Source organism: Pongo pygmaeus, chromosome 9, assembly GCF_028885625.2.
Source record: "Pongo pygmaeus isolate AG05252 chromosome 9, NHGRI_mPonPyg2-v2.0_pri, whole genome shotgun sequence".
In the NCBI taxonomy this organism is placed as follows: Eukaryota; Metazoa; Chordata; class Mammalia; order Primates; family Hominidae; genus Pongo; species Pongo pygmaeus.
This window is the reverse complement of record NC_072382.2, coordinates 16032360-16056065: the sequence shown is the minus strand read 5'-3', so window position 1 is coordinate 16056065 and position 23706 is coordinate 16032360. Positions and strand designations below refer to the sequence as shown.

General features: G+C 44.0%; 2 protein-coding genes across 3 annotated transcripts in view; one reads left to right on the top strand and one right to left on the bottom strand.

The window, feature by feature from the left end:
* The window catches only part of DTX4 (deltex E3 ubiquitin ligase 4), a 33175-nt gene extending 23563 nt beyond the window's left edge, over positions 1–9612 (top strand). Inside the window, exons 8-9 of one of the 2 annotated variants that reach the window (XM_054439885.2) lie at positions 3547–3636; positions 8537–9612. In XM_054439885.2, coding sequence (XP_054295860.1) covers positions 3547–3636; positions 8537–8770 — 324 coding nt within the window. In that variant the 3' untranslated portion in view covers positions 8771–9612. The remainder of the gene's footprint in view (positions 1–3546; positions 3637–8536) is intronic. The other variant, XM_054439886.2, reaches the window with a different exon arrangement.
* Positions 9613–9922: 310 nt separating this feature from the next.
* On the bottom strand, positions 9923–16791 carry LOC129008094 (macrophage-expressed gene 1 protein). The gene has a single exon (XM_054439884.2). It carries the CDS (start codon positions 16786–16788, stop codon positions 14638–14640), a length of 2151 nt encoding a protein of 716 aa, XP_054295859.1. The 5' UTR covers positions 16789–16791; the 3' UTR covers positions 9923–14637.
* Between the last annotated feature and the right edge of the window lie 6915 nt (positions 16792–23706).

Sequence of the window (23706 nt, the reverse complement as noted above, 5' to 3'; positions counted from 1 at the left end):
ATCCTCTTTTCCTCCCTCCTAGTTTTCTTCTTCCATTTTGTCTTTTATTTAACAAACATGGAGTGTGGATTATGGTCCAGACATGTTCTAGACATTGGAGAAGCAATGAGCAAAGTAGACACAATCTTTGCTCCTTGAAGCCCTTATTCTAGTGGGGACCAGGAAGGCCATAAAGGAAACAAATGAATAAACAAGATACTTCCAGATAGTGATCATCGATGTGGAGGAAATAAAACAGGAAGTTGTGATAGCCTGTAAAAGAAGTGAATAAATCATAGTTCTTCCTGGAGGGGCTTACTAGCCAGTCGGGAAGATAAATGTACATCACTAATAAAACCTCTGAGATGCAATGTAGACAAAGTGAGAACACAGGACTTCGAAGTCCAATGGACCTGAGTTCCCCTTCCTGGCTGAGTCTTTATTAGCTGGTGCCTTCAGCCCAGGGGTTCCCAACCCTCAGGGGCCACACAGCAGGAGGTGAGTGATGGGTGAGCCAGTAATACCACCTGTGCTCTGCCTCCTGCCAGATTAAGTGGCAGCCTTAGATTCTCATAGGAGCACAAACTCTATTGTGAATTGTGCATGTGACAGATCTAGGTTGCGCACTCCTTATGAGAATCTAATGCCTGATGATCTGTCACTGTCTCCCATCACCCCCAGATGGGACCATCTAGTTGCAGGGAAACAAGTTCAGGTCTCTCACTGATTCTTCATTATGGTGAGTTGTATAATTATTATATATTACAATGTAATAACAATAGAAAGAAAGTGCGCAATAAATGTAATGCTCTTGCATCATCCCAAAACCATCCCCCACCACCCCGGTCCATGGAAAAGTTGTCTTGCACAAAACCAGTCCCTGGGGCCAAAATGGTTGGGGACAGCTGTTTTAGACAACAGGCCCTTGACCTTTTGGAGGCTGATTTCTTCACCTGCACAGCCAGGAGCCCAATTGGCAGAGGTTTGGTGAGAATGGGAGATAACGTTTGCCTATGCGTATTGAAGAATGAGCACAGTACCAAGGTGCTCAATACCTGGTTGTCAACATCATTTTAGGTCCTGCTTGTCATGGTAAAGAGGAGGGCTTATATCTGTCTGTCTGTCTGGGAGGGTTACAGGAGACTTTCTAGTGCAGGGAATTGTTTAGTTGAGTCTAGAAAGACATAAAAAAAAATGGAGGAGAACATTTTTAGTGGGAGGAGGTAAGAGGGTTGTAGAGGAAAAATTTGAGTATCAAAGGGCAAGAAGGAAGGGTTTAATTTGGGGCTCAAGACTCACAAGGAAGTAGAGGGAGGAAGCGTGAAGGAGGTGGAGGGAGAAGACTAGGCCATGAGGGAGGTTGCAGCCAGATCATAGAAGGCATTGAATACCAGGGTGGGGGTCGTGGATTTTAATCATCAGTTATTGGATGTGCAGTTAGGAATATGGACCATTGTGTGAATGGAATTATGCTCTAGGAAGGCTAGTCAGGCAAAAGAGTCGGGGATGGCCAGAGGAAAGAAGACCGATTAAAAGACCACTGCCACAGTCCAGGCCTTAGGAATGGGGCTCGAACAAGGGAAGGCCGGGATAAGGAAGAGAGAGATATGGTTGGATATGGGGTCAGGTGAGACTTCTGGAGTGTCTCAGAAGCAGTGAGTCAAGGTGATACGGACATGAATGAAAAAACAGGACTTGGGAGAAACAGCCGATGTTCTGGTGAGCAGTAGAACAGACTGAAGCTTGCAAAGACAAATGTGGGGCTACCGTTCCTCCAGGATTAAAGAGCAGAGAGCCCACACTAGGGGACAGAGGTGGCGCATGCTGCCTTGACGGGTGCCGCGGTGGGTCCTCCTGAAAAACCCAAGCTCGTGTCAAGGGAAATGCAGCTCTCCACTGTTAGGATCTACATTCATCCCTGGGTATAAGTAGCAGGACACTCGGTGCCATGTCATTCAAGTTTCCAGGGACCACACAGGCATGCGCTTCTGTGAGGAGTCGAGACCTTCAAGCTCTGCGTTCACTGCAGAGAACCATTCCCTTGGGGAGAAACTCTGGGTTGGGCTGAGGCAGAGTCGTGACTGCTCCACTTAGCAACGAGCTGGGAGGGCACAGCCGTGTTGGGTCAGTGCCAGGCAGGCGTCTGAGTTGACCACACAAGCAGCAGTCGAAGGCAGATCAGGAGCAGTCAGAGCCGTGGTTAGAATTGGCCTTTCAGTCAGGCAACTTGATTTAGAAACAGCCGGGGCCATGGGAAGGTTGTAAATTGTAGTGATTTCCTGTGAATGTCAAATTCATAAATGTTGGATTCTGCATCTCTGAGAAGGCGTTGTTGCTTCTTTCAGCTCACGGTGACCGCTCCCTTCTCTGAGACCGCATTGCATTTACCATGTCAAACCATAGGTGATCTTGAATCATGTTAACTGTTTAAGAAAACGGAAAGCCACAGAATTTCATATCATTTTGGAACCGTGGTCCATAATAAGAGGAAAAGAAAAATCTGGGTTTTTTTCTTGCAGTTTTTTCATTCATTTGTTCTTCCACACTCATTCATTTATTCAGGCAGGATATATTTGCTGATCATCTACGTGAGAACCTGTGCCACGAGCTGCATGAAGTATCAGTTTTATACTGGTTGAATCTAGAAGGGGTTTTTTAAGAGGGTTCCATCCCTCAGGGGGTCAGGGATACTCAGAAATTATAGACAAACCTTTGTATGGGGAGGAGGGGATTTGGTCATTGTTACCGGGAGAAAATTTGCTGCTTTTCATGAGCTTCTCAAAGGGGCCTGTGGACCCATTCTGGGCACTGATTAGGAAACCTGTTCTCACTCAATTGTGCTTCAGTTTTTCTCTCACCAAGTGGCCTGAGACTGCCTACTTAATAGGGTATTGGGTGGCAATAGTTGAAATGCTGTTAGAAGATTTTTAGTCCTGACTATCCCAATTCCTATTGTTAAAGAAGAAAACAAACAAAAACCCATGAGGACAAAGGAGAAAATCCACAAGAATCATTCAGAAAATTCTGTTGGCATGGCTCATAGCTTGGAGGCACTTTCTTTATTTTGAGTAGTTAAAAATCCAGAGTGTGCCTCAGGAAACCTGGGCTTCAATTTTAGCAGAGCCACTAATATTACAGATGCCACGTATCTTCTCTGCACTGCAGATTTCTTCTTTTGTAAGACAATAGATGGTGAAGATGATGGACATTGATGTTAAACATTTACTGAGCTCTTACTACTCATCAGGCACCACTCACTTAACATTTATAACAGCCCCATAAGGGAAGGACTCTGCATCATTCCTGTTAGAGAGATGGGAAACAAAAGCCCCAAGAGAGGGTTCCAGCTAATACAGTGGGAGGTAGCAGCTCTGCATCCAAACCCAGGTCTAAGGACACAGAAACACGTGTTAAATGACCACTCACAGTGCTTTTTGGGTCTGTTCTCTGTTGAGGCTCTATGGGAATTATTATTGTCATTATTATTGACATTAGTCACAGCCTAACTCCGCTCTTATCAGAAATATTTTGAAAAATGCCATTTGTTTGCTTGCTTTCTGCTTTCAGGGACCGGAACACCCGAATCCTGGGAAGAGTTTCAGTGCCCGAGGCTTCCCACGACACTGTTACCTTCCGGACAGCGAGAAAGGGAGAAAAGTAAGAATGGAGGTTTCCACATAGAACTAGGTTTTAGAATAGATCAGGCAGTTTACTTCTATGTCAAGGCCCAAAGTTTTGCTTCTTACAATGCACAGACCAAAGAGAACTGTCTCTCTTTTAACTCTAGATGCACACAGTAACAAGGTCAAATTTGGGTCAACCATAGGTGACGTGGCTACGATTAGAATTTTTTTTTTTTTTTTTTTTTGGTGGATGGGTGGCAGTGGGACATTTAGTTTGTGTATTAGCCTGTTCTCACGCTGCTAATAAAGACATAAATGAAACTGGGTAATTTATGAAGGAAAGAGGTTTAATTGACTCACAGTTCCACGTGGCTGGGAAGTCCTCACAATCATGGCAGAAGATGAAAGGCAACTGTTACATGGTGGCAGTCAAGAAAGAATGAGAGCCAAGTGACAGGGGAAACCCCTTATAAAACCATCAGATCTTGTGACACTTATTCACTACCACGAGAACAGTGTGGGGGAAACTGCCCCCATGATTCAGTTATCTCCCACTGGGTCCCTCCCACAGCATGTGGGAATTATGGGAACTACAATTCAAGATGAGGTTTGGGTGGGGACACAGCCAAACCACATCAGTTTGTTTCCTCTCTCAGGTATTAGTGGCAATGATTCATCTATTTTAAGATCCTGTGTCTAGAGCCCTGCTGCTTAAAGGCTGGTCCTGGGACCAGCACCAGTGGCACCACATAGGAGCTTGATAAAAATGCAGAACCAGAAGCCACTTCATCTTAACGAGATGTGTAGCTGATCTGACAACACATTGAAGCTTGAGAAACACTGGTCTGGGATAGGGATCTTAATATGTAGATTATTTTCTTTTTATGTACTTTCATATCATTTGACTTTTTCCCAAAAGGGCAGAGAAAACAATCATTGGGTTTCTGGATTCCTAGTGATTCATGATTAGGCTTCAGTGGTTCTATGAACTCTAAAATTAGAATAAAAAATTTATGTTTGTATTTCTATGGATGAGGCCAAAAAATCATTGGATTTTCAAAATCTTTCCCGATCTCAAAAGGAGTAGGAACCATTGATCTAAAGGGACTACTGGGGGGAATATTAGACAAGATGTATTTCAGTGAGCTTTCTCTCCAAATTTCCACAGCTTACTTCAACAAGTATTTATTTGTCATGCACTTTGCATGTCAGCAGCTATGGCTATGCTGTTGCTGTGGGTCAGTGTCTTAATCTGTTCTGGCTGCTGTAACACAGTGCCATAGATGGGGTGGCTTATAAACAATAGACACTTATGTCTCACAATTCAGGAGCCTGAGAAGTCCAAGATCAAGGCGCTGGCAGATTTAGTGTCTGGCTAGGACTTGTTCATATGAACCCATCCTGGTTTGTAAATGGTGCCTTCTCACTGTGTCCCCACATGGTAGAAGGGGCAAGGGGTTTCTCTGGGGCCTCTTTTATAAGAGCACTAATGTCATCCAATAGGGTTCTGCTGTCATTACCTAATCCCCTCTCCAAGGACCTACCTTCTAATACTGTCACCTTGGGGGTGAAGATTTCAACATAGCAATTTGGTGAGGACACATATTCAGACCATAGCAGCAGCTTCAGCTGGCTCCATGTGTCTTCCTGTTCAGGAGGTGAGGTGGAAGGAGCAGCCCTTCTGTGGCCCATGCCCTTCCCATGGAAGGGGGCAGAGGACAAACAGAGAACCCAAGTGGAAGTGTGTAATCCCATTTAGAGCTCCTGGATGCTTGTTATTTCCACTCACCCTTCACAGGCCCCAACAAGTCCTTGGCAAGCCAGATAAGGGGTGGGACAGTGACCTTTCTACAGGGAGGCACTTTGGGTTTCATGTCAAAGGGTATGGATATGGTCTCCCCCTACAGGTGGCAAGCAGGTATTTTGGAAGAAATAGAAAATCAACCACACTGAGAAGACATGTGAGTGCAGTGTCCCCAGATTAGGGGTCAGGACCATCCCTGATACTGTTTACCTTGAAGAGCCAGATTTCTGTGCTTGAGTCCTGGAGCTACATCCCAAATATTGGTGAAATGTCTCTACTGTAAAGTCTTGCAGTTAAAACTAGAATCCTGTTGCCAAGAGCTGCTTTTCTTCCAGGCCTCCCTCTTTATGTTAATGACATACTCAGAGTCCCTGGTACCCAGATGGGCACATTAACCTTCTTGGACTCCTGTTCTTATCCACCGCATCCATTTAGCTCATTCCTCCCTGCACTCACTGCCTTCCAAACCACTAGACGCCTCTTCTAACCCTGCCACTGGCAACATAGATCATCTTTTACCTGCTACCAGGTTAGTTATCTCAGTTTCTAGAATCAAGCTTTTTGTGTGTGAAAGAAATAAAACGAAGAAACAACAAAGTGCAGTCTTCTCAGCTTGACATATAAGACCTACTACAGTGTGAGTTAAACCTTCTCCTCACACCAATTTCTCATCCTTATCCTTCACGTCTGCTGTTCCAGGACCCTAACCTTGGGCTTCATTGTAGATTGAAGTATAATTAGAGGATGGGCTTTGAAGCCAGACTATTTCTGCCGTTCACTAGCTGTGGGAACTTTTTGGCTTCATGTCTTAAAGTCTCAATGTCCTAATCTGTAAAATAGTGGTGATGATTTCCACCTGTATGGACAGGATGTTGGAAAAATTAAATGAAAATATCATTTGTAAAATGCACAGCATGGTGACAGCAATTGTAATTTATCCATGCCTTGGGTTTATATTTGTTTACTATGTTTATACATCCTTCTCTATTGATATGCCCCAAATCCTTCCCTTCCTTTACTGCTCAGCTCAGAAGCAACCTCCTCCATGAATTCTAGACTGATTCCCATCTGAGAGTCAACAGAGTGGTGATTCAGACCATGGGCTATGGAGTCAGGCAGTCCTGAAATCAATCCCTTAACCCCACCACCCCCAGCCACTTACTAGCTATAAGACCAAGGCAAGTCTTTTACCTTTTGAGCCTCTGTTTCCTTGAGAGGGATAATGAGAGTCCAGTTTTCTGTCATTTAATGACAGGGATATCATTATCATTAGACAGCTTCATCATCATACAAACATCACAGAGTGTACTTACACAAAACTAGATGGAATAGCCTGTTACACAGCTAGGCAATATGGTATAGCGTATTGCTCCTAGGCTACAAACCTGTACACCATGTTATTTTATTGAATACTATAGGTAGTTGTATAATGGTAAGTATTTGTGAATCTAAACATTGAAGAGGTATAATAAAAATACAGTATAAAAGATAAAAGTGGTATATCTGTATAGGGCACTTACTATGAATGGTACTTGCAGGACTGGAAGTAGTTTTGGGTGAATCTGTGAGTGAATGTGAAGGCCTACGACATTGCTGTGCACTACTAAAGACTTTATAAACACTGTACACTTAAACTACACTAAATTTATTAAAACTACTTTTCTTTCTTCAATCATAAACTAACCTTAGCTTATTGTGACTTCTCCATTTAAAAACCTTTTCATTTTTTTAACTTTTGACTTGTTTGTAACAACACAGCTTAAAACACAAACACATTGTACAGCTGTAGAAAAATATTTTCTTCTTATTCTATAAGCTTTTTTATTTTTAAAACTTTTTTTTTTTTTACTTCTGAAACTTTTTGTTTAAAATGAATACACGAACATATACATTAGCCTTGACCTACTAAGGGCAGAATCATCAGCATCACTGTCTTCCACCTCCATATCTTATCCTGCTGGAAGGCCTTGGGGACAATAACAGGAATGGAACTATCATCTCTTATGATAACAATGCCTTCTTCTGGAATACCTTCTGAAGAAACTGCCTGAGGCTGTTTTACAGTTAACTTTTCTTTTCGTAAATAAGTAGGAGTGCACTCTACAATAATGATTAAAAGTACAGTATAGTAAGTACAGGGCAATAGGAATTTCTCAGCTCTATTGTAATCTTGTGATATCACCATTGCATATGTGTTCAGTCATTGACCAAAATGTCACTATGTGTGGCACATGGGCATACCTATATCATCTGATTACTGTAACAATTATATGTCCCAGTGCCCGACACTGAGAAAGTAAACACTCAGGAAATAGCAGCTCATATTTCTAATGTCTGTTTTTATTACTGATGCTATTATGGTTTCCTCTCCTCCAGCCCATACCATGTTTACAGTAGTTCAGTTTTCAACCCAAGACATTTTCATTGGATGCTTTTTCTTCATACTGGACACTACTCTTACCAAGGCCTGGAACAGGGCATTAGCCACTAGTCTTGCTTAACAAACTTTTTTTTTTTTAATTTAACTGATTTAGAACATTCTGCAAGCCCCAAAACTTTCTTTGAGCCTCAGTTTTCTCACCTCGAGAAAGTCAGAGTGCTCCAAGATGTCACTAGAAAAATATTGCACAGCTTCAGCTTTGGATAAATTAATACTACATTGAGGTAGTGGTGGCGGTAATGAAGGGCAGAACTTCAGAAGTTCTCAGCTCATAAGCGCCTTTGACTCCTAGAACCTATCTTTCAAAATGCAGCCATTATGTTGGCAGATAACATTTATCAATTAGTGCGTTGTAGGCACTGGTGTGAAAATACTTTTCATGGAGTGTCCAGTAAGATGTTCACAACGTTTAGAGGCAGATTGTACCATTGCTGTTTCATAAATAAGAAAATTAATGTTCAGAGAGGTGCTATAACTTCTCCAAGGTCACACAGTTATTCAGTGACAGAGCCAGGACTCAGCCTGTAGCTCCCAAACTCCAAGTCCAAATCTCTTTCTTTCCCCTGGGCTGCTTAGGGTATCATGATGCAGGAAGGGATGGGGCCCTTGGGAGGATTCTCTACCATCCAAGGGATAGTCTTTGACCGCCAATTAATGTCTGCCTTTCATGTCCCACTTTTGTCCCTCTAGGTTCTGAAGCTGCTGCTCGTGGCCTGGGATCGCCGCCTCATTTTTGCCATTGGCACCTCCAGCACCACAGGCGAGTCAGACACCGTTATCTGGAATGAGGTCCACCACAAGACAGAGTTTGGCTCTAATCTCACTGGCCATGGCTACCCAGATGCCAATTACCTGGATAATGTGCTGGCTGAACTGGCTGCCCAGGGCATCTCTGAGGACAGCACTGCCCAGGAGAAGGACTGAGGCCAGAAAAGCTTTGAGGTGGGAGGGGCCGTGGAGACTGCAGGACAGGAAGTGAGGAGAGTGAATCAATGTAGAAGAAGTTGGTGTCCTGCCCTCCCAACTTTCTATCCTCCCCTCCTGCCCTGTGTCCATCCCTCATCCCTCCCAACCACAGCGGGAGCCAGACTGAATATAGCGACATCATTCATAAATCTCATCCAACACAAAGGGAGATGGGATGAGGACCATCCTGGGTCTGTTCCCATGGAGTTTTTGGTGCTGGGTAGGCAGGAATCCCCTCCCTACCCCACCTCCCAGGTAGGGGCATGGTCAGCACACCTGGGGTATGGGCAGTGCCTAGGCACTCCATATCCTGGCTTTGGGAAGCCGGGGTTTCTTGCCTCAGCCGGCTTCTTGCTACTTCCACTCTGCTTTGAGACTGGAGTTTCTGCTATTCTCCCTCTGCTGGAGGCAGGGAGCTCTCACTGTGCAAGGTTGGGGGGTGGGCAAAGGGGTGAACCACTAAACTGCTGTGACATCAGAAACTGATGCCTTGGCGTAGAGCGAGGAAGCACTTCTTCCCAAGAGGGTCGGTGAAGGAAAAGCCTCTGGGAGCACATTCCGCTCTCATCACAGTCCTTGGCTTCTCTGGGCCCTCCTCTCCTCCTCACAGCTCTGACCTGTCCAAAGAGGCATCTGGTTCTCTCATGTGGATGGATGGACTCTGGGGTTCCTCTTTGGGGTGGCATCCCATGATGCTGTTTCTAGCCCCTCTCTGATCAAACCAGAGCCAGCATCCCACTGAGTATCTGAACTGTCCTCAGGGAGAGGAGCCCACAGCCTTCTTCCCAACTCATTCTAGGCCAGCTCAAAGATTCCATGAGTTTCATCAAGTCACTGTGAGTGGAGCCCATGCTGGGCTCTGTGCCCTCTGTGTCTGTGCATGCATGTGTGTGTGTGGGCGTGTGTGCATTGCTGGGCCAGCTTGAAGGGAAGGCCCGTCATGTCCCTGCACTCTGTTTTGCAAGATGCCAAACCCCAGTTCTGATGGGGCTCCAACAGCCAGGCTGTGGTCCTTTGACGTTCCTCACCTGTTGCCAACCTATCCCGTAGTGAACTGAAACCCCAATGGAGACAGAACTGTGCCTGGGGAGATGCAATGAGGTGAGGGCTGGACTCTTCCTTTTATATTTCTTTTCAAGATTGGATCAGAGCTCATCTCCATCCAGTCTTTTTTCTATGAAGGCTTCAGTCTGTTTCCATGCAAATTTGCTAATCAGAGCCCAGAGCTGCTGGGTCCCTCATCTCCCTCATCTATTATAGATTGACTTACAGCAGGGAGAGAATCTCTTTAGCTCATTCCTAATGGGGTTGGGATCACAATATGGTCTGGTCCAATCTGCATCTTGTTGTGTCCCAAGACCCTATCTCCTCCCCAACATTCTTATTGCCTTTGGCTCCCAGTAAGGAATGAATTGGGGGCCAGGGAGGAGAACAGGGGGGATCAAGAAGGGAAACCCAATTCCCCCTTTGAAAGTGGGTTCTTTGAACTATGTGTTTGGGGGAAGTTCCTCTGGATACTAATTTGAATTTATATACCTCATGTTTTGGGGGTTTGACGTATATATATATATATATATATATGCATATATATTTCATAATATTTGGAAGGTTTTTGATGCTAGAAAAATGGAAACAAGAGAACCTTCAAAAATGGTACTTAGATGGAAACCAGAGGCCAATCTTTCATAAAAGCCAGCCCCATAGCTGCTTGCTGTTAGGCCTCCAGCCATTTTGACGTTGGGGTGGATAGTCGATTCACCTGCCTGTCACCCAGTTCTGTGGATGTGCTGGTGCTGAGCCTTTGCTCTCTTTCCAAATGGCTACAGGGATGTTGATCAGCTCCACCAGAGGGAGCTCTGATGGGAGGAATTGTTCTGCCATCCTTGTCCCTGTGTCTCCTGTCAGCAGGCAGCCATTGTATCTCACCAGCAGACCAGGAGACTGGTCCCAAGGTTACTGCACCACAGGGCAATTTCCTGCCATAGTTAGGAAAGAAACACCTGAACTAAATGGAAGAGACATCCCTGTGGTGTTTAATGTCACACCCATGCCCTTTTTCAGGTTACCATGTACCAGAGATTACTTGGAGAGCCTCATGCCGTCTCTGCCTTCGCACACTGGTCAAGTATCTGCTGAGCTTCTTGGCCACAAGGGTGCAGAAATAGACTGAGGGTCCATGGGAAGAAAGACACAATGAGGCAGTAGGAGGTGGGGAAGAAAAGAAGACAGACTTTCACAGTGGAATTAGGCATTGGGGAGAGATCAGTTTCCCCACATCAGGGAGAAGAAGGTATAGGTGGGGAAGGGGGTGGCCAGGAGCAGAAGGAAGAGGACTCAAGATGGAAAGGGAGCCGCTGTGCCTGTGGCAATACCACTTGGAGAGGTCGACTTCATACCTTCAAGCCTTTTTCCCTGGGCTTTTGATTGTGTCTGTGCCCCATTTCTTGTCCTCTCTGCAGATGCTCAGTAGGGGCTACCTCATCCTCATGCTATTCTTGTGTGGCTTTCCGGGCAGTAGGGATCTTGAATTTCCTTTCTAACACTGTGCCCGGCAAGGCGGGGAGCATTCCTCTGCCCTTTCTCTTGTGCCAACCTGGAAAGGTGCGGTCTAGATTTCAGTGAGAACCCTGCCAGCCGAGCCCTGTGCATCCACTACCTTGACACAGAGTGTTTTCCCACTAGAAGCTCTGCTGTGCGCTCCTGGCCCAAGTAGGGGATTCCATGCCCTCCCTTTCATGGTCTTAGCACCAGCAGCCTAGTTTCTCCCTTCCAGAGTCTCCAGGGATGGCAAATTGGATTGGAGACAAACCTTGTCAGATGCTCATCCCCTAAAAGGTTAATTGTGTATTTGTGGCTGCGTGTGCCTTTGTGTTTTCATTCTCTTCCCATTTTTGTACATTTTGGTCTTCTCTGTGGTTTTATACTTGATCAAAAGTACTCGTATTGGTATTGCACTGTTGTGTGCATGAGAAAACTGGGGGAAGGCTCACTGGTACAAGAAAGGACCCCTGACCCCTTTCCTTCTCTGTGGTCCCCGGCATTAGATTGGGGGTTCTGGGAGAGGCAGGTGAATGTCCTAAGTGAATTGTTATGATTGTAACTGGAATGTTTTTGAAGTCTTTTGGTGTTGCTCTGCGAGAGGACATCGCCACCTGGTGCTCATGAGGTGTCTGTGCAGAACAATAAATGGCAAATGAACAACCACAAAATTGTTGCTGTTGTTGGCCTTCTGCTGTTTGTAGATTAGTGCACTATCTGTGAGGGATTTGGGTTACCTCCCTGAGTCTGTAAGCAACCACAAGCCCTGCCATGGATGGGGGAAGTCCCTCCCCAACCGCTTAAAAACAAATTTTCCACATATTACCCACCCACACATTTGACCTGGCTAGACTCTTTGTTTGCCTAAAGGAACAGATCACATGGCTGGGAAAATGAGTAAGTGAACGTGTGGGAGAAAAAACACTTTTAGAATCACGAATATTCACTTTTAAAGGTCTCTTTGCCTGACTGCAGTATAGTGTGTGTTTAAATCATTTACAGGCTGTTGTTTCTCAAATAAATGTTTAATATTAATCATCTCCAAACTGACAAGAACACAAAAATAAAATGCAAATACAGAGCCACCTTTGTCACCCAAATCTGTGTCTATTTCTGATAGTCCATGGAATGTGGTTTTCTTGGAAGCCAGGGTTGGTCTCCCCACAGACCCCAGCCTAAGGTCACCAGTTAGGGACCCAGGACTTGGAAGGCAGAGCCTGTGAGCTCTTCCATCAGGGATCTGACTCTGCAAAACGACTTGATGAATGCAACTGGCAAACTCCCATGTTCGGACTTCATATGCATGAGCCGTTGGACAGAGGATTTCTTAGTACATACTTTAATGCATATTTATGTGCAATTTTGTTAGTGGGAATACAAGTTTGTGAAGAACTTCTCATTTCAATAGGCAGTTAATGCATTAAAAGCCTGGGAATTTGGGGCTGTATTTTTCCTTTCTGACTCAGTAATCTTCAAAGAATTCATAGGAAAGTCAGTATTTGCAGACAAGTGGTTAGCTTGGCTAAAACGTACAAAACACCCGGAACCCACAAAACACTCAGAGGTTTAGGAGAATGTTTTAATGCTTAAGAGGCAGGATCAAGTGAAGAGGTTACAGAAATCAGTGTCTCTGGGCAGTCAAGAGAGCAGGGCTCAAATTCTGTGACTCACTTCTCTGTGTCTCAGTTGGAAATGAATGGGTATCCTGGTTCCCACCTTCCCACACGCCATGATGCTTCAAACTCCTTGGGTGAAGGGCCTCTTCTCAGCCCAAGATTTTGATTGTGAACATTAACAAAGGGAACCGTCATCCTCCACAGAAGATAACTCATTAATGACGTTTGATTCAGTGAATAAATATATCATTTAAAAAAAATATTGTAGGGGGATCATGAAAGTAGTGGAGGTAATTACAATCAGGAGAGACTGGTATTAAAATTGAGCAAAGTCCCAACTCTCGCCAGATGACAATTATGCATCCTGCTAGATGCCCCAGGGCTCTCAGCCTGGAACTGAAATAAATGTGTTATAAGTGGTGCTGGATGCCTTTTTCAGTTCATTTGAAAACATGGATTTGATCATGTCCGCTCCCTTTCTGCTGGAAAAAAATGTAGCTTGCATAATTGGTGTTAACTACTCTGTTTTGATTCTACAGAGTAAGTAATACTCAAATGTGGTCTTACTTAACTTCTTGCCTTTTTTACCCCCAGAACAATGCAGACATTGAAATGTGGGGGTGTGTGTGTGTGTGTGTGTGTGTGTGTGTGTGTGTGTGTGTGTTCATATAACAGGAGAGCAGGAAAGGTAAGGACATAGAACAATGCAGACTTATTGAAATGTGGTGTGTGTGTGTGTGTGTGTGTGTGTGTGTGTTCGTTCATATAACAGGAGGACAGGAAAAGTAAGGATCCAGAACAATGAAGACTTATTGAAATGTGGGGTGTGTGTGTGTGTGTTCATAGAACAGGAGGACGGGAAAGGTAATGACTATCCATGGAAGATGAAGGGGTAGTACTTAGCACCAGAATCTTTTTCAGTTTTTACCCATCTTTCATTACTCCTTGTCTCCAAATCATCCCTTCCTCTTTGACCCACTAATAGAAGTTTATTACTTAAAATATTTTCTGAGGACTTGATGACACTAGTTAGAAGTCCAAGAGTGGTCTGGTATAAGGGAGTGTTCATCTTGGGGCAGCTGGAAAAAGTGGAATTGGCACAGGCAACATCTTTCTTTTCAGATGTTTGAGGTCACCCTGAGGAGATAACAGTCTGTCAACACAGAGCCCTCAAAGTTAAAAAGCAGTAGCCAGGCAAGACTTGTGTCTTTTCAGGGCTCTTCCAGGCTCTAAGAGTGTGAAATTCAGACAGCTTTTTAAAAATCAAACTAAAAGGAGAGTAGTTCTTACAGGCAGAAACTCTTAGAGCTCACAAATTGGAAACAACTGCAAACTTCAGAGTAAATTCATAGCTTCCAAATACAAATGTTCACATTCTCCCTCTGCTATTTTTACACAAATGCATTCAGGTGAAGACAGCAACACACATTGGGAAAGGACACCTGTTTCCTATTTTAGTCCCAGAATCGCTTTTGCTTCTAGTCCAACTGTTCCCTCTCCCCAGTCCCACCCTTATCCATGTAACATTATGAATTTCCTGGCCCAGAGACCTAAACAAGAAGTCACGAATATACCTACTTTTGGTTGCACTTGCCATTTCAATGCTTAGGAAAACAGAGTGGTCAGCAATGACCACACTGGAGATGAGAAAAACCATTTTCGGGGAGAGATTTAAGCTGGACTCTGCCCCTGCTCTTGGTAAGTGGTGTCTCCAGTTGCTGCAGTGCCTGGAACCAAACTCTGCCTTTCCTCAATTGCCTGATATGCTTTCTTCTTGAACTTCCGGGTGCCGTAGATGGCCAGGGTGATAACAACAGCCAGAATGGTGGTGACCCCCAATGTGACCCCAGCTGCAGCCCCTCCTGACAGACCACCACCATCCCCATGGATGACATTCATGGCCCTCCGCAGCTCTATCGGTTCTCCCAGCCTCCACTGGTGGGTCTGGGAGTCTTTAATCCAGGATCTCGCATTCTCAGAATTGGTCACTATGACAGTATTGGTGGCAGCCTGACTCATGAGGGGTGGCCGGGTGAAAGGTGGGAGCCTGGCAGGGGGCAGGGACCCTCCTGTAAAGAGCCCGGATTTGACGCAATAGGACACTTGGCATCCATCGCTGATGAGGGCTAGGTGCTGGCTGAAGCCCCCGGGGCACTTTTTCAGAGACGGTACTCCTAAATCTCTGGATATGGCAGGATCTACCAGGGGGTTCCCAACTGTGCAGCTAAAGAACCCGCCAAAGGGGACCGCAAACCTGCTTCCCAACTCATAGTCCTGAGAAACACATACCTTGAGGTTTTCGAAGAGGCTTAGTGGAAAGTAGCCGGCTGGGCATGACTGTGCATTTGTCATGGGGTTTATGCTCTTGCTGCTGAAGAGGCCCCCAAAAAGCAGTCCTGAGTTTTCAGGTACCTGGCTACTGGCCACACACCAAAAAGCCCTGAATTCAGCTTTTGCCACCTGGAACACATCTTCACACACAGTCTTGCAGAAGACGAGGAGAGTGCACTTTCGATGACACTCCAGGTGGTTGTAACCCTCCTCGTGGATCTGGGATAACAGGCGCACCGGGGAGTAGCCAGAGGGGCAGGAGAAATCACCAGTGAGTGGATTCTTCTGCTCCAACTTTTGGCAGAGGAGGACATCCCTATTCCCTGAGAGCTGAGTGCATTCCTGATAAACCCCACCGAAAGAGAAGTTGGTCATTTTCCCCTCGCAGGAGCCATCATCAGTGTTGGCCTGAAAATTGAAGTTGGGAGAATTGAGATCTGTGCAGCCAGGGTAGGTGTTGAATGTGTAATAGCGCTTCACAGCAGTTTCCACCGTCTTTGACACCTTCTTCACCAGGGGGCCTGGCAAGTCAGGCAGCATGTTGGGGTTGATGAAGAAATGCAGCGGCAGGCCAGAGCGGTCGATGGCCACCAGGTGGTTGGTGATACCCTGCTGCCAGGCCTGGAGGGTGATGCCTGGATAAAAAGGAACCCCTCCGATGCTCTGCACCCTGGAGTTGGTTCGGTTTGAGAGGTAGCTCTTGGTGAGGACATTCTGTGAGGTATAGTTTTCCTCAAATTTGAAGTTCACGGTGTTTTGAAAGGCAAGTCCAGCAGAGGCAGTCACGGCACTACGACTGCTCTGGCTGTCTTGGAGGAAGGAGGCCCTGATGTGGTCCTCCTGAATAAGAGCAGCCCCAGCATCGACACTGGTGATGACATGGGTGCCATAGTTGAGGACCAGGAGTTCTGCCAGGTAGGTGGCCATCCTCGTCTGGTTGTTCTCTAGACGGTCAGAGATGTCAAGGAGCTCCTTCCTAAAACTCCAGTTTAGCTCTAAGGCTGGGTTTATTTTGACTGTGTAGATGAGGTTTCTTACCTGAACTCGGGTAGTTATAGCTTGGTCCTTCAGTTGGAGGGTCTTCATCCTCTGGAACTCAGTGGAAAACTTGCCATTGACTTTGGAAAAAAGAGAGAGTTCTGTGTTGATGGAGTAGGAGGTGCTACTCTGGTAATTTGCCCAGGATTCCAGGATTTCTGAGTTCATCTCCAGGTTGCTCTGTTTCTGGGGAATGGTGAAGATTTCATCAGGGATGATATACTGTCCATCCTCTGTTGTCCTGCAGTTGGAGTAAGTCAATTCCATAACTCGTCCCATGTCCACATTCCGCAGATTGTCCCAGCCACCTCCAGGTAGGACTTCCAGGACAGGTAGTTTCAAGGCATTCTTGCATTTTTGAACTCCAACTTCGTCCATCTCTCCCAAAGGCTTGCCTGATGTAACCCATGCTGCCACTGCCCAGAAGAGGATGGTGGCCCTGAAGTTGTTCATGGCTCAGACACCCCCAGCCACTCACCAGCCCTACACAGTGGCCAGCAAGCTTTGGGCAAACTAAAATGGAGAAAACAGAAGCAGATGATGAAGCGGAAAACTCATCAGTTCTCTAAAAGCTACAAGTTCCTCTTTAAGCTAATTTAATTACAAAATGGGGAAACGAGAGTTGGTTGGAATATTAAAGACCATCAGGTCTTTGAAGAGTTTATGCCATACTAAACATGCAAACACAGCCCTACATGCCTAACAGATAACTATCCTAATTTTCCCCCAGCTCTGGCTGGTTACTCTGCTGCAGGGGTGTGCACTTAGAAAAAAATCCTGACCCCACACCCTACTGCTTCCTCCACCAGAAAGTTTGGCTTTGCTTTTTGCTTATTCTCTTGGACTTGATGTTTCATATTTTCCCTGACTGCTGTCTCTTGGGACTCCAATATCAGTTTTCTTTTACTATAAATGCAGAGGCAAATGACCACACCACCCTTACTGAAACACCCTGGCTCCACCATACCTATGCAAGCTGTTAGTCAAGGCCAACCCTGGGTTGCCTCTTTGCCTGAGGGTGGAGGCTGTTTCCACAAAAGCAAGGAGTGAAACTCTTGGACACTTGTCCTGTGGGTTTCACTGTTATGAAACATAGCAATTCTGTCTTTGGGGATGGCATTGTCTGGAGCACAGCTGACAGGGCCTGAAGAGGATTCGGTTGCAATATGCTGCGAAACCCCAATTTGCATTGTCCTAAGCATTCAAAATGAGGGCAAGGAACCCCTACACTGTGTTGTTTTCATTCAGATAGAAATGTTCAAGACAAAACCACACTATTACCTAGATTTTGATTTATCAACGGCAGACAGGGGCCAAGGAACATACATGTATGTGTACACACATTTATATATCCTCTGTGTGTGTGCAGTTTGCATGAAGTTGGTACCTGTTATACCTTTAATTTTTTGTTCCATTGCTAAGTGTGTGTAATCAGTTTAGGTGCATAAAAAAGAATGTGGCTCTTCATTACCCAATATTTTTTCTAAAAGCAACAATTCATTTGCTGTATCATTATAAGAATATAATTACATGAGTTTCTTTTCAAGTTCCAATGCCAGCTCTATTAGAGCCCCTAATTTAAAACAATGGTGCCAGGTTTGATTGAAACCCAACTCTGTTAATTCTTTGGGACAATTAGGCTGTGTCTTAGCACACTTAGTGGTAGCCAGGGAATCCAGAGGACTTAATGAAGCTCCCAATTGCATCCTTAACATTCCCAAGATTATACCATGAACTAGATACAGTACTGAGACTGAAAAAGTCATGTTGCAATTCACAGGTATCACTACACCATCACCTGTATGCATCCTGGAAGGAAGGTTCCAAGGAATTGAATTCCTCTGTTGGTTATTAATGCAGCTAAGAAGTGTTTTTAGAAAGAATGAGGCTAGTTACCTTGCTTCCCAGGCTGGGCTTCACCAGTTATTATCAAAACCATGATGGTGTTCTGTAAATCTAGAAATACTGCATTCTGGGTCTATTTTTTTTCCAAGACAGGGTCTTGCTTATTGCCCAGGCTTGAGTGCAGTAGCTATTCATAGGCATGGTCCCACTACTAATCAGCATGGGAGTTTTGACCTGCTCCATTTCCAACCTGGACCCATTTGGCCCTCCTTAGGCAACCTGGTGATTTGCTCCAAGGAGGTCACCATATTGATGCTGAACTTAGTGCAGACACCCAATTGGCATAGCACACTACAGCCCAGAACTCATGGATTCAAGCAATCCTCCCACATCAGCTTCCCAGGAATCTGGGACTGCAGTCATGCACCACCACACCTGGCCATTCTGGGTCTATTTGTGCCACAGTTATCATGCTTCTGGGAACTGACACCAGCCACCCAAGAGGGATTAATTTATGAACCAGTGCCTACTCTGTATTTGGCTAGAGAACAAAACCTTTGCACCGGATGTTCTAGTTAATTTATAAATCAGTTAGCCACAAATTTATACCTCAGCAGCATGATCCCAGAATTAGAAAAACGAGAGTTGAATGCCCTTGAGTACTTCCAATAAGTCTGTTGAAATACCTACATACTTCTCTTCAAACTATTTCTGGGATGGTTCATCAAAATTAGAATACTCTCACACTGCTTTGGAGACAAGCTGACAATTTTTTACCCTCTGCTTTCTCTTTAGTAGACCCTATTGAGAGCTCACTCTCCTGAAATGAGAATACAAGCAAGGTTAATACAGACAATTCTATATTCAGGTGTTCCTATGTCTCCAGACATCTAGTCACTGTATTTTTTTATTTCTTCTATGGCTTTGTCTTCATTTTATCATAGGAAAAAAAATGAAAATAGCGGAAAGAGCCAACAAGGGTAAAATTACATTGTACCCATAAGACAAAATATTGTATAGCCATCACAATTATTTAAAACTATTTTAATAACATGAGAAATTCTTATGCCATAATGTTACTGGAAAGGGTTCCCAATGCAGACCTCAAGAGAGAGTTCTTGGACTTTGTGCAAGAAGGACCAGGGCAAGTCCACAGAGTAAACTGAAAGTAAGTTTATTAGAGAAGTAAAGAAACAAAAGAATGGCTACTCCATAGGCAGAGCAAAAGTATGTGCTGCTTGATTAAGGATACTTATTGTTATTTCTTAATTACATGCTAAACAAGAGGTGGATTAATCATGAGTTTTCTGGGAAAGAGGTGGGCACTTCTCAGAACTGAGGGTTCCTCTCCTTTTTAGACTATACAGGGTAACTTCTGGAAATTAGCAGTCACGGCACTGGTGGAAATATCTTTTAGCATGTGAATGCACTATAATTAGCGTATAATAAACAATGAGGATGACCAGAGTTCACTCTTGTCGCCATCTTAGTTTTGGTGGGTTTTGGCTGCCTTCTTTCCTGTGTGCTGTTTTATCAGCAAGATCTTTGTGATCTGTATCTGTATCTTATGCCGATCTTCTATCTCAAGCCGATCTTCTATCTCATCCCATGACTTAGAATACTTAACCCTCTGGGAATGCAGCCCAGCCTTCTTTTACCCAGCCCCTATTCGAGATGGAGTTATTCTGGTTCAAATATCTCTGATAATAATGTTACGAAAAAACAGACAACGTTCAGCATGACCCCAACTATATACATAACTAGAGGGATGTACGCCAATGCATAGAGAGTAATTACATCTGGTTGGGAGGTTTTTCTAAATTATTTTAATTTTTTCCTCTTTTCTGTGTTTTTTGAGTGTATTTATTGTGTAATAAATAAAATGAGCATGTATTTATTAACTTAAGAAATTTGTATTCAGAGCCTATTAAGTACCAAACAATGATGGGTATTGGGTAATCATCACTTTTGTGCTCAGGAAAATAACCAATGCACAACCATGTAAAAAACAAAAGAAACAGGCCAGGCAGGGTGGCTCATGCCTGTAATCCCAGCACTTTGGGAATCCGAGGTGGATGGATCACTTGAGGCCAGGAGTTCAAGACCAGCCTGGCCAAGATGGAGAAACCACATCTCTACTAAAAATACAAAAAAATTTTCCCGAGGTGGATGGATCACTTGAGGCCGGGAGTTCAAGACCAGCCTGGCCAAGATGGAGAAACCACATCTCTACTAAAAATACAAAAAAATTAGCCAGATGTGGTGGTGACACACAACTGTAATCCCAGCTACTCGGGAGGCTGAGGCAGGAGAATTGCTTGAACCCAAGAGGCCGAAGTTGCAGTAAGCTGAGATCGCGCCACTGCACTCCAGCCTGCGAGACAGAGTGAGACTGTCAAGAAAACAAACAAACAAAAAAACTTAGTTTGGAATTTTTATATTCCTGAAATGACCCAAAGCCTATGGATTCTGTGACTGCTGTGCTCGAGGAAGTTCTCTTTCCAATTCTCTGGGAAACAGTGAAAGGAGAAGTGCAAATGATGGGAAATTTGGCTTAACTTAATTTTACATACCAGGAGCAAAAGAACTGCTCATAACAGTCACATGTGAGGATGTGGTGACCAGTGCATTTTACCCACAACTTTTCTGTTTTATTCTGTTCACCAGAAATTTCCTTTGCTTTTTCTTGTACTAGAATGCATATGCAGTCACATAACCTCCCCAGATGGTCAGACTTGAGGAGTAATGGCCTGTGGCTAACACTCATCTCTAAAAGAAAGAGGCATCTTGTCTACAAAAACTTTGCATCTGCATTGCTGAAGGGCGATTTCACTTCCTCCAAAAAGAGGCAAGAAGGAAGTCCCACATCTGCTTTCTTTCTCTGTTTGATCCCATGCAACCTTCTGACACCATCTCATTCAGAGCCAAACCGTGATTCATGTCTGAGGTTCGCTTCTGTGTGGGCTTGGAACTAGTCCAGGTGTTTCCTACTTCTGCATTTCACCTGTGGTCTAAAATGGGGAGCAAAGTCTAGTTGCATTTGCTGGGACAATTCCCTTTCAGTGGGAATCTAGGAGACCAGCGTGAAAACTGATAGTTAAATAATCACTAAGTAGATCAGAGAACTATGGCTTGTATAGACTTTGGAGTAAACTTTGTTATGGAAAATCTGGAAAGTATCAGTGAACAAAGTGGCAGTATTTTCCTTTCTGAACAGTTGATTCCTAGCCTGACGTTTTAAGAGTTGCGTTGTCAGCTTCTTCCCCTCAGAGGCTCTTCTTTCCACCAGGATCATTTGGTGATCTGACCACAAAACTAAGAACATAGTGATTTCATGACTCCTTTTAATCTGAAGGGTGAAAGCAGAAGGCCCATGTGAAATGTTGCATATTCCCATTAAAAGCTAGGCCAGAATTTGATGGCCTAAGCCATTTCATTTCTGTTTTCTATTAGCACTCTTTTTCTTCCTCTCTCTTCCACTTTCCTTGATCCATTTTCTCATCATCAGTTATTCCCTTTCTGCTCCTTTTTTTCTCTTTGGCATTTGCAAATTTAGATTTGGAGGACACATGTCAGTGATTTGAGGTGGTACTTCCACTGGACTGAAGAGGAGTTGGTTTAAGGGTGTGAGCCTATAGTCTCAGCTATTCAAGAAGCTGAAGCAGGAGGATCCTTTGAGCCCAGGAGTTCAAGGCCAGCCTGGCTAACATAGTGAGACACTGGAAAAAAAAAAAGCAAGAAAGCAAGAAGGAAGGAAGGAAGGAAGGAGGGAAAGAAGGAAGGAAGGAAGGAAGGAAAGAAGGAAGGGAAAGAAAAGAAAGAAGAGACAAGAAAAGAAAAAGAAAAAGAAAAGAAAAGAAAAATAAGAAGGACACCCTGATGTGGCAAAAGCTTAGCCTTTTTAGCCTGTAGGCTTCCACACTCCTATTCCATGTCATGGCAGACATCACTGAGCAGTCATACCCCTGATTTCCACTGAGCCTTGAGGTTGCCTCAACATCATTCTCAACACAGTTCTCTAGGACATTCTAGTGAAAGCCTAATTCATCAATTCATTAAATAAATACTCCTTGAGCATCTGTTATTGGTCATTTGAAGAATCTAGGAGACAGAGTAAGCCCTGAGAGCCATTGTTTCCTCTCCGTCTGTCCTCCAAGCTACACTCTACAAAGATTGAGCATTAGGACCAACTCACTTCCCCTGCCCATCTGCCTTCAGGCTCCCAAATAACATTAGCCTAATATAAAAAGTACCTCTTGCATTATCCTTCAGCTGAAAACAGTTTAGTATGAAGAGCTTTGCACACACAGGACTGGAAACACAGTGGAATTTCTCTTATGTCCTCATTTCTCAGTCTCCACTTGTTCCCTCTCATGTAACTTCCTTCTTAAGGAAGATATGAATAAAAGCAGTGATGGAGTTGCATTTGGTCTCTCTGGATTAACTGCTGTCAGATTTCATATTTCTAAATTTGTTTCATTATTAGATAACATAAAATCAGTCTCACGTTCAATCTTTTCTTCTTTTACACTGGGATATTCAGATAAACTTTGAGAAGAAGCAAAGTAAAATTCCCACCATTTTTCTTTCTGCCTGAAATAACCATGAATAAATTAAGGTGAAAACAAGCAATTTAAGTGAGGTGATTCTTCTATCACAGAATTATATAGAATTTGGAGCTTTGGGTCCTCTATTGAAATGTTCACATTGCCTCTCCTATTTATTGGTAATCTTAATATGAGATTAAGAGCAAAGCCTGGACTGTGAGTCTATTCAGTCCCTAAACTTTGTTCTTGCTTTGCTAGTCACTCAAATATCTCAACTGCTAGACTAACAAATATAGATGGAAACTAGAGGTTTCAGAATTGAAATACAGGCAACATTCTGGCTCAATAGATGACTTTGTGCAAGTCCTGGAGTTTCCGTAAGCCCTCATCTTACCAACTGTGAAACACAAACAATAGGAGCTTCCTCTATACAGTAGATGAAGTTGCTAAGAGGACTGACTGCAATCATCCATGTAAATCTCAACATGGTGCAGGCAGGAGCTCAATGTATATCAGCTCTCAGCTTTGCTTGCTGTACAGTCTTCAGGATGGGAGTGGGGGGAAAGGCATGTTAGAGCATCTCAGAAGCTTGACTTTCCTCCTCAGTTACGGATTTGACAGTATGAGAAGTCATATTGACTCAGAGAGACCACCTGACTATTGTTTACTAATATCCTAAACAAAAGTATGAATCTCTTTAAGAAAAACAATCTGGTTGCAATGTCATCTGGATTAATGACAAGGTAAATAAGAAGTGATTGGTTGCTTTATCAAAAAATTCATTTTAGGAGTGCTTTACAATGGGGTTGCCAAACTTTTTTCTATAAATGAGAAGCTAGTAAATATTCTGGGCTTTGCAATCAAATGGTCTCTGTGGTAACTACCTAGCTCTGCCACTATAGTACAAAAGTAGGTGATAGGAAAATCAATGAGCATGAGTGTGTTCCAATCAATCTTTTTAAAAATAAGTTGAGGCTGG

Excerpts from the sequence above, each read along its gene's own strand:
- LOC129008094 (XM_054439884.2), bottom strand. The coding sequence starts at position 16,788 with ATGAACAACTTCAGGGCCACCATCCTCTTCTGGGCAGTGGCAGCATGG.